General features: G+C 42.1%; 1 protein-coding gene across 4 annotated transcripts in view; it reads left to right on the top strand.

The window, feature by feature from the left end:
* ETV6 (ETS variant transcription factor 6) overlaps nucleotides 1–13,318 on the top strand; it is a 134,570-nt gene that overhangs the window by 102,903 nt on the left and 18,349 nt on the right. For all 4 annotated transcript variants that reach the window (XM_061358746.1, XM_061358736.1, XM_061358727.1 and 1 more), the window contains 2 exons: nucleotides 2,006–2,140; nucleotides 6,906–7,448. In XM_061358746.1, the coding sequence (XP_061214730.1) occupies nucleotides 2,006–2,140; nucleotides 6,906–7,448 (678 nt within the window). The remainder of the gene's footprint in view (nucleotides 1–2,005; nucleotides 2,141–6,905; nucleotides 7,449–13,318) is intronic.

Here is a 13,318-nt window from a genome sequence, read left to right as displayed (position 1 = left end):
AAGTGGGCTCACAGCCCCACAGCTATTCTCCTGTTTAGGGCAGGCCAGGTAAAGGAGGCAGCAGAGGAAGGAGACTGAGGAATGCTTTTCACCTTCTTAACTACCATTATTGCATCTGGCTGGTGCAGAAACATAACCGTTTTGTTAGGTAAAAAAAATAAAGTTAGCCAGGTTTATGGATGTTTCACAAGTCTGTCAGGCCAAATCAAAAGAGGTACAAACTTACTACCTTGTTGCTTGGAGTGTTACAGCACTAGTTATGATATTATGCCACTGTTGCATTCAAGGATGCAAATTATGTGGTAAAATCACTTTTTAGCCTTTCATGTACTAAACATGGAAAAGGTAACTGAGTTCTTGAGGCTTTGTTTTTAAGTAGATTTTCAGGTATTGCAATCACCTTTTAAAAATGCCCTAAAGTCACTGCTGAGACAGTAAAAGCATCCAAGATGTTAAAAATAAAGGAAGCTGAATCATGGAAAGCAGGATGGCTTTAACTGTTTAATGCTATTCACTGAACTTTCCCACAAGTAGAGTACTGGGAATTCATAGAGACAAGGGACAAATGGCACACAGCTTACAATTCCACAGAAACAGCTACTGAAAAAGAGCCCTACACTTGAGAAAACCCTCCCAGAGAATCCGAGGTTCCCTAAGTGAAACTTCACAGAGTTCTTTTTCAAGTTGTATGCTACTGCTGCAGCCTGTTCCTGTGTAACGTGAGCAGTGACAAAGAGAGCAAGCAGAATTAAAAGCTCAGACTTCTAGCCCTTTGTTGTACATTTTCACTTTGAAATGTGCAACCAGTTGCATCAGACAAAACGTAGAAGTACTTAGGGTGTTACACAGATGATGTTGGAAGGACATCAGTACAAGATGTGATACATAAAAAGACAGAAAATAAGCAGTTTGTCCATTGGTCTCCTAGATGTTGCAGTCATACGTTCCACTGAGGAAAGATACAACAATTCTGGTGCGAGGGAATTGGGGAGCGCGGGGGAAACAAGAAATAGCCTTGCCTGCAGCCCAGAAAGAAGCAGCATCTGGATCATTTCACACAAGGTGCAGTGCAATTTACTGCAGGCATTTCCATGGAAGAGTAGTACAGTAGCAACTCACGGACTGTATTCGCCCATGCAGAACAGCAAGTCCACTGCGTTTTGTTCCTTAATCCGCCTTACATTCCTGGTCTAATAGTGCCTCTTGAAGTGAGCTCCATACAGGTTCTAGACGGTAGAAGTAACTACCTTTGGGATCATCTGGGCTTTTCAGAAGTCCAAACCATGACACCAGGAGTGCCGTAGAGAAGTTCCTGAGGCAGCAATGGCACTCAAGTATCTCCAGGAGCTGTCACCATAGCAAAGGTGCTCAGGATAAGTAAATCTCACCATTCTTTTAAGTCTTTGAGTCCATCCCAAAGTAACTTCTGCAAGTGAAAGTTCTTCTTCCTGTGGATTTCCTAGAATGGAATATCTTAGTAGCACCCTGCCTCTGGCCTTGCAGCTTTACAACATCTTCTGTGTCCTCCCCCCATAAAGTGTAAATTGTTCAGTAATTAACTAAAAGGACCATCTTTGCTCCCAGCAGCTCACTGCATAAGTCATGGGCTCTAAGAATTCTGTGTCCTAAGGTGTCTGTCTAAAAAACTGAGGCTGTGAGGAGGCGGGACACTGAGCTAACCACTGCTTGTAAAGGTTTGGATCTCTTGGATGGGCAGTCATGTAGCCTGAAAAAGACTGTGCTTTGGGGTAGTAAAAGCTGTGTCTTGTCATTCTCCCATTTTTCCACAGTCACACACAGAGGCATGATGTGCAGCTTTGTTTTTTCTTTTTTTTCCTTTCAGGGAAGAACCTTGCAAATCAGTGAAATGTAGGATTTTACTGCAAGCATTTTGGGGTCTGAAAATAGCACCCAGGAGCCATGAATTCATGCATCAGATGGCTAAATGAGTCTTCTCAGCAGTATGTAGGTTTTCATTTCCTTTTTCCTGCTGTTTGTCTTTCAGGTGATGTTTTGTATGAACTCCTTCAGCATATCCTGAAGCAAAGGAAAGCTCGTATGCTCTTCACACCTTTCTTCCACCCTGGGAACTCAATCCATGCTCAGCCCGAGGTCATCTTACACCAGAATCACGATGAAGGTAATTCTGTCTCATTCTTATGGGAGCTGCCATTATAGAGGCAAGTAGGGTAAAACTGTGAGGAATTATGTCATTTTCTTGCTCCAAAGTTACTTAAATAAAATTACTGTCCTCCCTTTGTCTCCATAGCTTTAGAACAATCAACTGGTCTAGGAAGTCAGCCATTCATTCTCCATTTATCTTCTGTTGTTTTGTCCTGTTTCCAGAGCCTGCTTAAAAGCTATGCCAGATGCAGATTAAAAAAATCTGGCATAGAAAAGAAAGTTTTATTGACCCCATTGATTCCTTTTTCCTCATTACCAATTAGGTAGACAAAGACGCTGGGACTTTTGGTACTCAGGAGATGCAACTAAATGTAATTGTTTGCAGAGCAAGGGAGAAAGAAGGTAGCCTCCGAGAGGAATATCTAAATCAAAGTCACTTCAACTGACAGTCTGTCATCACATTGTGCCAGAGTTCCGAGCACTGAGCCCGTCATGTTGCGCAGCTTTTGAGCTGATTGAGCAATTCATGTTTAGAGAAGGGTTTTTTTTTCTGTAGGTTTTCTCTCATTCTTACTATCAGAATTACTTGCTTAGGTTATTAGTTAACCTTCTAGTAATGTCCACACGTACCATGGCTGTTAGAGGTGCTGAAGAAAGGATAGGTATATTTGTGGAACAGATTTAGGATTCCTCTACTCATTATTAGTGCAGATCAAAATGCAAGTCTGCTTCCTTTAATGGAAACATTAAGGCTTTATTTTCTTTTAAAATATACACGCTAAAATAATTTTTAGTTTTTTCCAATAACAGAAAAAATAGTAAGCCTAAGCCTTTTAAAAGGTCCCTTCCATGAAAGCATGAGGCCGAATTTACTTTTTCAATTAAAAAAAACCAAAAGAAACCTCTAGAAAAAAGCAGTGTTATTCCTTTTTCAAGTAAACAGGAGAATAGAAGTGAGTTAGGATATTGCCCTAGTCTCTGCTAACTGGAAAAAAGATGCACAGATCATTTGAAGATTCAACAGGAGACTGCAAGAGAAGATTCAGAGATACTGTCAGACCTGGACAAGTTGCCCACAGCCAGCCTGCCCAAGCCAGAATCAAATGACACCAGCAAACCTTTGAGATCAAGCCAAGAGCAGAACAGCAGCAGGTGGGATAAGGATGCTCCAAAGTGTTTCCACACAGCTGTGTAAATATTTCAGATTAGAAGAGGGTGCTACAGGTCAGGATGAAGTTGAATTGGCAGAGTTGTGCAAGATACAGTTGCCTGGTGTATTAAGATAGGCACTTCCAGAGACCTTTAGTAAAAATCTCCATTTTTTGCTGAAGCTTGGCATTCACCCACAAGTGTTCCCTCTTTAAATTTCAAACACAAATGCTAGCTGCCCTCTCAGACACCCCTACATTAAAGATACAGAGCAACTTTCACTCTAGAGAGGATCTCACAGGCATGTTGAGTTGGCCTTTATGTGTGTCACATAAAACCTAAGTCCTTTGCAGTTTAGTCCAACTTAAGTCAGAACACAGGATGATTAAGAAATTACTTTGATTTCTCCTGCACACTGCTCTGGCTGCTGATAGTACCACTGATTTTGTTTAAAAAACTCTGTCCTAGTCCTTAAAACTTTTCTTTATAATTGCAAAAAATCAGTTCTTGTTTTGCTGTGAGAGGAGCTTCAAAATAAGCAGAAGAAACTACAGCTTCAATCAGACCATATCTATGCCAAGAATTTATAGGCAGGTGAATTTAGTTATTTTTGCATTTTGACACTCCTTCTTTCTTCTTGTTTCACAGAGTCACTTGGGAGAAACTAGCACAATTAAGTTTACCATTTTCCATCAGCAGAATGCAGCTTAGTAAAAAAAGAATGAATGTGAGAAGCAGAGCTTAACCCTGCTTAACTCACAAGTTGTAACACAGGTGTCAATTGGTACAATTTTGAGTGGTTAAACTTCATAGGTGATGGATCTTTTTTAGAATCCCTCCTTACTCCAGTGATCTTTTCCATTTTCTTCTACTGGCTCTTTTGCCCATTTCCTAATAGCCTTTGGATCCAGCTTCAAAATGCTTTCATTACAAGCTAGTTAATCCAGAATCAGGTGAGACCAACATTTGCATCTAGTAGCTTTTTACTAGCTTAAGCAAAGTGGGTTTGACTGTGAAATCAATTAACAATGGTGCGGGGTATCTCTGAGATGCATTGGCATTGGCTTGAAATCTGTGCTGTGGGCATTAGCCTCTGTCCCTGTTAGAGGGATGAGCAATCGAGAGTGAATTACCTAATTCTCCAGTGGTCCTTCTGACACAGCACTGAGTCATTTGATGGGATGCCATACAGGAAGCTCACACTGTCATTCCCTGCACTTCTTTTGTGGGTAAGGGAAGAGTGCTAATTGTCATGCCAGCAACTGCTTACTCTCAGAGTGAATGCAGCCCTACCCATCCCTATATGGATCAGATAGGTCAGCAGTTTTCCTGGGAGCTGAATTCCTTTTCTCAGCTTTCTCTTCAAGCAAAGAGTGTTGGTCACTCAGAATGAAGAGTCAGGCTAATGAGTGAATCTGTTCCTATTGTACTCGACTTCCAGCCATCAGATGTGCCAAGGAATGAATGTGATGAGGTTTTTATTCTGTTCAGGGTCATTTGTGGCAGTGGAACTGCTTGGAGCTGGGTTTGAATTGTTCTATGGTAAAAAGCAGTTTTGACCATAAGGAGATTCTTTAGTTAAGTATTTAAAGAGAAGGATCTTGGAGGAAAGTGAACGCTAGTGTGTATCCATTTGTGGTTATTCTTCTTGCTGCTTTTTAAAGAGTTCTTGGTCCCTACCTTCTCTCCTGTCCCGGTTCAGAATCACCATGGTTTGGAAGCAGACAGATAGGTCTGCTTCCATTTGGAGCTTCTCAGAGCCAGCTAATGTTTGCAGAGAGCTTGGTGGAAAGCACATCAAGGCATTCCTTTCTGCTTTCAAGATAGCTGCTCCCACCAGCCAAGGCACTTTAAGTAAGTAGGACAACCAATACAATATTCTGGTCTACATTTACAGACCAAGAATGATGACCGTGCATTTGAATGTACAGTGATGGGTGTGGATGGTCTGTAGAAGATAAGGCACTGAGTAAGACTGGGGGGTTAGTTTTCTTTCTACTGTGGCAAAGAAAGGAGACTTTAAGAAGACAGCCACAGAGGTATGTACAGTTGTGAATTAATTCCTCTTTGGACACATTTGGGCTATCCCACATTAGCTGGCCACATTGTATTTAAACTGGTTGGGTTAAACGAAGAATAATATATAACTCTGGAGTCTCATGTCCTCCACCTGTTTCACTGTGAGTACCTTAAATAGCTGTACACATGCATTTTTCTTGTCTGGGACCACAAGTGTGTGAGATAAGTATTCTGGAGCCATGTAGCTTCTGCCTAAAATCTCAGGGGTTTGTGCTGACTTTAGTACACTTGTATAGATGAACAGCCAGTCGAGTAGGCAAAAGGATTGGTGCCATGTCACTGCCTGGCTCTACATTTTCTCAGATCTAGAGTTTCTGGTCAGGCCTCTCCCTGGGTAAGTGATGAGCCTTCTGATGCCTGGCCGGGTTCTAGGTCAGTGGGAGCCCTTGGGTCTTCATCTCAACAGGGTCTTCAACGAGTATCACTGCTTCGACAAGAGAACAAGAGAATCTTTAAAGAGGATCAGAACAAAAAGAGTGAACAAACAGGCAGCCACAAATAGGCAGCTACTTGTTTGACATGTATGCAGCAGTTTCCTTCTCTTACCATCCAAGGCTTTCGATAAACAGCAGTGAAATTTGATCTTTGTTTTTCAGGTAAAAACCTGTTAGTCACTGTGCTCTGGTGGTGTTTTCCTCTTTGTCAGTAATTTCTCTAGTCAAAATTGATGGCCTTAGCTAACTGAAAGTTTGCACTGTTTATGTCAAGCATTTCAGTTTGTACTGTTTATGTCAAGCATTTCAGTTTGTGAGAGGATTGTTAGTATGTAAAGATGCTGACCTAGAACCCTGACTTATCTCCCCTCTACTGTTAAGGATCACATCTGGGGAAGTACACTCATGCAGAAGTGATTCTAGAAGTGACTCCTGGGACAATCCATCAGTAGACAGCACATAGTAAAACAAGGTGCAAATATCCCTATTTGATGGTACATGCTGTTAATATCAAGATGGATAAAATTTAGCTAGTGTTTCACAAAGAGCTTCCTATCAGTGGGGTTTTTGTACATAACCCACTCCGTATTTCAGACTAAGATATTCTCCACCTTGACGCAAGCTTCTAACATCTCAAACTTAGTACCCAGTATTTTCCTGGAGACATTTTCCTTTTTTATCTCTTGCCATCTACCTTACAGTGCTCATCATGGTAGAATAACAGGAGCCACATGTAGAGACAGGAATGGCAGGAGGTAAGTTTCAAAGCATTTGCACAGAAACACAGTGCAGCTGAATCAGATCTTACTTTCTTTACGTGTGTTCCAGTCAACTACTCAAAATGGGATTTCTCTTAACACGTTTCCCCAGGAACTACCTTTATGTGGTGGTGGAAGAAGATTATTTTCATGGTGCTGATCTCATTCTGTGTAGTAATAACTGTATCTGCATTTATATGGTGTTTTTCTGGGCCTCTGTAAGTCACACAAATAAAAACATTTCCAAGCTGACAAGCAGTAAGTCAACAAGCAAACATTTCCAAGCAGTACCCATTAAGTCCAGCCAGTAGTGTGACATTTAGATCCTACACCTGATCTGTATTGTTTTTTTCCTCCACAGATAACTTTGTCCAGAGGCCCTCAAGACCACCCACAGAAACGGTCCACCACAACCCCCCAACCATTGAACTGTTGCATCGTTCTAGATCACCCATCACCAACAACCACCGTCCGTCACCAGATCCCGATCAGCGGCCACTGAAGTCCCCTATGGACAGCACTATCCGTCGCCTTTCCCCAGCTGACAGGGTGCCAGGGATAAGGCATCAGCACGAGAACAGCCAGCAGGAGCCCTATCCTCTCTCAGTGTCCCCAGTAGAAAACAACCACTGCCCACCTCATTCCGAGGTACTCCAGAAGCCCTCCAGCCCTCGCCAGGAGAACACCAGGGTCATCCAGCTGATGCCCAGCCCTATTATGCATCCTTTGATACTGAACCCCAGGCACTCCGATTTCAAACCACCAAGGTTGTCTGAGGATGGGCTTCACAGGGAGGTAAAGCCAATCAACTTATCCCACCGAGAAGAGTTAGCTTATATGAACCACATCATGGTGTCTGTATCCCCTCCTGAGGACCATGCGATGCCAATTGGAAGAATAGCAGGTGAGTGACATTCTGTAGGCTACACTAAAGCTGATGCTTTTCATTCATACCTAACCATGCTGGGTATTAAGAGTTTGCCACTCTGTGACCTCAGGAGTTTACTGGCATTCTACAAGTTTCACCACATCTGTGGTTTAGACAGTTAAATATGATTAAGCCAGTTTTGTGGCAGGTAAGCAGAGGTGCAGAGTGACTTGCTTGTGACCACAGAATACGTAATTGGTATTGAAACATTTGTGTCCTGACACTGACTGTCTCTCTACCCACTAGCAAACCATTTCTTTCCCAAGATACCTATCTCCAAAACTTTGCCCTGCAAAGAGGTAGTTTTCCAAGAGTTGCATTCACGTTGATATCCAGTCTTATGGAAAGGAAAAAGTCCTCTGTTTGTGGCCTTTGAGATAAGGCACTGTCAAGCCCACTATTATGGAGATGGTGAGACTCATACTGCCTCAGAGTCCTGTCTTTCCTGTGCTTCTCACACTAGGATTGTCCCCATTTTAGAGAAACAAGGTTGCCTTTGTCCCCTACAAACCACAGGCATTGTCTCACTTTTGTTATCATAAATAACTGACATCACAACAGCTGAATCAGGAAGCTGAGGTTACAGAAAGTGTTTTTTGTACTTGAAAGGGAACTGTAAATAGGTAGGGAAAGGGGGAATGGGAATCCAGCCACTTCAGAAATAATGCTGAATGCTCCGGTAACCAGTGTCTTAGGAGAGATGTGAGTATGCACCACACCCAAAAACATTCCATGCATTTATGTCAGCAGTGAGCCAATGTGATACCCAGCTGCTTTGGGGTATTACACATGTCCAAAGAGGTACTTTTTAAAACACCTTGTTCTTTGTTGTCCTTACATGCCTTAAATTTGTTACAGATGTGGTGCTGCCTTAGCTTTAATGAAGAAGACCTTTTATTTTCGTAAGACTTACCACTTTAAATACAAAAGGTACATATCTCACCATCTAGTCAACCATCAAACACAGCAAGAGCTATGCTCATTTCAAGTAATAGAGATAGGTAACAAAAATTAATCTTTTGATATTTTTGCCTGGATGACATTTGTCTCTCTCCATTTGATTGTTATTGCCCACACTATTCTCGGCAAGCTAAGAAATGTACTTAATGTTACGGCAGAGAAGATACACTACTGGTTGCATCACTGCAGATTTCCTTTCCATAAAGCACTACTGGAAGAGCAGTGGGTTGTTAATTTTTATTTTTCAGAAGGAAATGTTCTCTAAGAAGGAACCCCTGACTGAAAAGAATATAAGAAAAAATATGAGGAGCTACTGGTGGTGTAATTTTCAATTTAAACTCAGGAGTATTTTATATAATTGGGAATCTCTTGGTTTCTACATGCTGTGCACTGGGTCCAGTGACACAAGCCCTGTAACTAGTACTCCCATGTCCTTTCCGTCCCTGTGCTGCTTGCAGGGCAGCAGAACCCAAGCCCTTGGATAGTTAGGCCTGACACAGTTGCTTGGCAAATATGTGTAGCAGTTTAAAGTGTTATACACAGGCTGTATTTGAAGTACTTAGCTGCTTTCATTTGCAGTCTTGTGGCTTAGCTTAAACCCACCAGCATGGGTGGCATGGTTAAGTATTTCAAGCTAAAAAGACCTGAGGTGTATTCAGGCATTCAGTTCAGATGAGGCCAAGGGTTGGGTGGTTACATAGCTGGTGGTTGCTAACATCTTAGATTTCTGCTGATAAATTTGCCAGTGCCTCATGTCCTTTAATTGTAAATGCCAACAAACCTCACTTGCTGTACAGGCACAAGGTAGTGCTATTCAGGTTGGGTTGTAATGGCTCCTGAACTGTAGCTACACTGTATGAAGAGCTCACAGCCAATTTAGAGGTGACAAAACGCAGATTACTATCAACAGTGTAGACAGCCTGTGTTTCATGCCTTCAATTTAGAGCTCTTGCCATTACATAATTTCTTTTTAAGGGCATTTGTGGTTTATGTTAGCATAATCTATTTTCCACCTGAGTGTCCTTACCTTCACTGACACTGCTGTAGTTAACATGGAGGCTTTTGACCAACCATGGCTTGCCACTTTGATTTGAGATGAGACCATGAACACTGTAACACTTGGCTTCTAAAAGGTGTATTGTTATAAAGAGCACTGGCATTATTTCCATTTTATGGATGAGGAAAACTAATGGGTTGGGTAAAGAACAGGTTTACCAGTAGTCTAGTGCCAGAGCCAAGTACTTACATGTTTATGTATAAGTATATATATATTGGTGAGAGGCAAGCCTTTGCTTTCTACTGACTTAACCATTTGAATGCGGGTGGTTTTCATGGGTTATACGATGAGGAGTAGCTACCAGGGAAGCCCCGTGGGCTGCTGGCTAAAACATTGGGCTGAGCTCCAAAATACATTCTATTCCCAGCTCAGATATTTTAAATTGTAAAAGGAATTCTTCCTAGACTTAGGATACCTCACAGCCTCATAAACCTGTTTACTTGTATAGAGTCTGGTTTTAAATGCACCATGCAATTATTTGGTGCTGAGAAAGAAAACAGTGTTTTCACTTGCTACTGTCCACAAATGCAGTGTTTTCAGGTCAATCAATAAAGCTCTGGGCTTCCTGTCAGACAAAATAATGACCTCTGCTCACCGTTGACAAATCTTTCCTACCTTTTTATGCAATATATTTTCTCAAAATATTAATTTTACTGGTAAAACACTTTCCTTTTACAGCATAGAATTTGAACTTCTTATTCTCTTTTCCTCTAAGGCCATTTTACACTTTTCTAGCAAAGCAGAGGCATAAAGTATCTTTATGTTACTCATTAAGGTCCTATATATTATTCATCAGTGGCTAGAGTAGATTTGTAAAATTACATTTAGCTATCTTCTCAACACAATATCCACGAGTCTTTTCTGTAATATTGTCAGAACCAGAGGTCATTGTGTTGGAATGATCCAAAGGCAGACTTGCATCCCCTGTAAGTATGCCAGGCAAGGGTTAAGCTAACTAACTCAGGCATCAATAGTAATCTAGCTATGCCACCACTTCAAAATATTAACAGTGTGTCAGAAGGGGAGTTTAGCAGGGCTCTGTAATGGACAGTTTTCCCCACTGAAATTGCTAATTCAGAGCAGCAACAGTGTTTGCTGGTAGCTCCTAACTTGAACTCTAGCAAGCAGGCAGTCTGGCTTACTTTTAGCTCTTTAGTCCATTTTGGTTCCCCCCAGAGAGTCTCCAAGGATTTCACTCTGTGGGAAAATGAAAACTATTTTTTTTCCCTATTTTTTCTTTTAACATGGTTGCAGTTTCAGTCAAGACAGGGGCCTTAAATCAGTTCTTCTGCAGAATGGAAATTGAACTGCTAATGCACCTCTGACTGGGAGGGTTTTGTTATGAAACATGTTAGGACTTTGATATCTCATAAAAGGTACTTCCCCAAGGTACAAGGACAGGCAGGGGCTGTTGTGTTGGCAGATGTTCCTAGCGTGTCATGGCTGAGGCATGCACTGCAACCCTGGTGGAATCACAGCCGCCAGAAGCCCTCACTGCAGCCATCCTGAAGTTCTGCTCCCATAGCTTTCCTTGGGAGCTCTGCTGTTGACTTCAGCCAGGGCAGTTTTTCACAACCAAATTTTATTTAGGTGTCAAAAATGCCCTTTTCCTTTCAAATATCTATGTTCACCTCCACTTGTTAGCATGCAGGAAATCATCCAAATTAATATAATGACATGCTAGTACTTACCTCACTTTTGATTCAGTCACTTAAAACTCACTCATACAATTCTGGATGTTTCTTGTGAGGGGAAATACATCACTGAGCAGGTTCCTGGGATTTTCGGCTTGCTTAGTCATTTTCTGTGCTAGCTCTCTGGGACTAAAAGGCTTGTTCACCAATCCACAGCAAACGCTGGTGCTGTAACTTTGGGATATAGAGACAACTATCTCTTTCCTCAAGCATTGTCCAGTGCAGATACTAACCAAATGATTGTATGAGTGTGAAAGGCAGAGTGCCCTAGAGCAGTGGTAGGTGCAGGTGGACTCCCCTGAAGGGCTCCCCGTCCTGTTGGAATTGAGAACCAATAAAACCCACTAAGTTCCAGGTTCACTGTGTTTGCCTGAGGCAGACCTATGCCATTCATACAAGCAGCTTAGGACAATGAGCACTGCTGTTCCTCCACAGAGCCCCACCCTGCATATTGCTTTTGGTTCTTCTCTGCGTTTTTGAAGAGGGTAGTGTAAAATAGTGTAAAGGCAGGCCTGTTGTTGTCTCTTTGTGTGCTGTTCTTATCAACTGGGTTACCTTAGCAACTGGGCTGTATCTGACTTTATGAGCTACTAGATTTGTTTCTTCCCCTTCAGGAGTCAAAGGAAAAGCCAGGTAATGTTTAAACTAGTCAGAGGCACACTGTCTACCACTGTATTGGTTTGGCCCATAAAACTATTGACTGCTGTTGGAATGAGGACAAGCAAGATTCTTACCCTGCCAAAGTCATGAAAGAGATCTACCTCCAGCTTTGCTTCTGACTTGCTTTAGCCTTTCTCTGCCACACATCCAGAGAGTACAGGGGCGTAGCATGAGCACCACATATTTGTAGTAAGACATGTATAAGCAACTTCTCAATAAACAGTCTGATGGCTGAAACTGAAAATGCAGGTCCCCTGGTAAGAGTGCATCAGCCATGAATGACTCACATTCTACTAAAATCTACAAACCAGCACTTAAGATAGGCGTAGGCTATGTGCTAGCTCTGAGCATGGGGAAATCTTCCACCCCAGAGCTCTGTTAAGGATGGTAGTTTGGTTGGTTTGTGTGCGGAGGGAGGCTGGAGGGGAAGCAGAATCAAGGATTCTCCTCCCTCTTGAAGAACTTACTCACTTCTCATAAGCTTGCGTGGGAAGGGAAAAGACAGAAGGGGTTATTTGAGTGAATATTTCCACCAAAAAAAGTGCGAATCAACTGATGTGGCTTTTTTTTTTTTCCACTTTGGACTTGAGCTGGAAAGCTTCTTTTAGAGGAGGTTAAGAAAAACGAACTCAGCTGATTGAGGAGTTAGATTTGTAACAGTAGACATTTAGAGCTTAAACATTACAAGGCACCAAACCCATGGCACCTTGGTCAGCAGTTTCTCTTCAACTTACCCGCTAGGACCAGAGCCCCAGTGCCCACATTTGCTCCAGATATGTCGATGTGACATTTATGACTGTGTCAAGTTGTAGGATGGTTATCTTTTGTTAACTGACATACCAGAAAAATCCTTCATGCAGATGCAGTTACACCACAGTAGTTTGTTTTACTTTCCGTACAAAATAGCTATACAGGCACAGTTACAATGCAATGACATGTTGGGAGGTAGAGAAGGTGAGTGGGAAAGAAGACAAAACCCAGTTATACTGTATTGTAAAGGGGGTTAAAACCAACAGCTAAGCACAACTCAGAAGTTAAAAGTTTTGCAGCAGCTGGTAGCTGTTAACCCTCACAGAAGGGCTGGGGAGAAATATGGGAAAGATTGTACCAGGTACTACTGAATGGCGTTTAAAGAGTAATATAACCATCAGGCACAGTCATATTGACTATTCACAACTGATACCTTATGATAAGGTCACATCTAGGGGATGAAGGGAAGGTGGTGCCTGAGTTATTCCGGATTTTAGTTAGGCTTTTGATACTGTCCCTCACAACATCCTTCTGTACAAGTTGTCTGTCTGGTCAGCAGCAGTATTGCTCAGGCCTCAGTTCTAGGGCCAGTCGTGTTCAGTATATTTATCAATGACTGGATGCAGGTGTAGAATGCACCATTAGCAGGTTTGCTGATAACACCAAACTGGGAGGTGCTGTTGACTCTGTTGAGGAACAGAAGGCTTTACAGAGGAATCTAGATA

The sequence above is a fragment of the Neopsephotus bourkii genome, unplaced genomic scaffold (assembly GCF_033783945.1).
Source record: "Neopsephotus bourkii isolate Nb327-2 ecotype Australia unplaced genomic scaffold, CSIRO-AGI_Nbou_v1 NB_107, whole genome shotgun sequence".
NCBI classification, from domain to species: domain Eukaryota; kingdom Metazoa; phylum Chordata; class Aves; order Psittaciformes; family Psittacidae; genus Neopsephotus; species Neopsephotus bourkii.
Note: the sequence above shows the minus strand (reverse complement) of the source record. Positions and strands in the feature narration are given on the sequence as shown.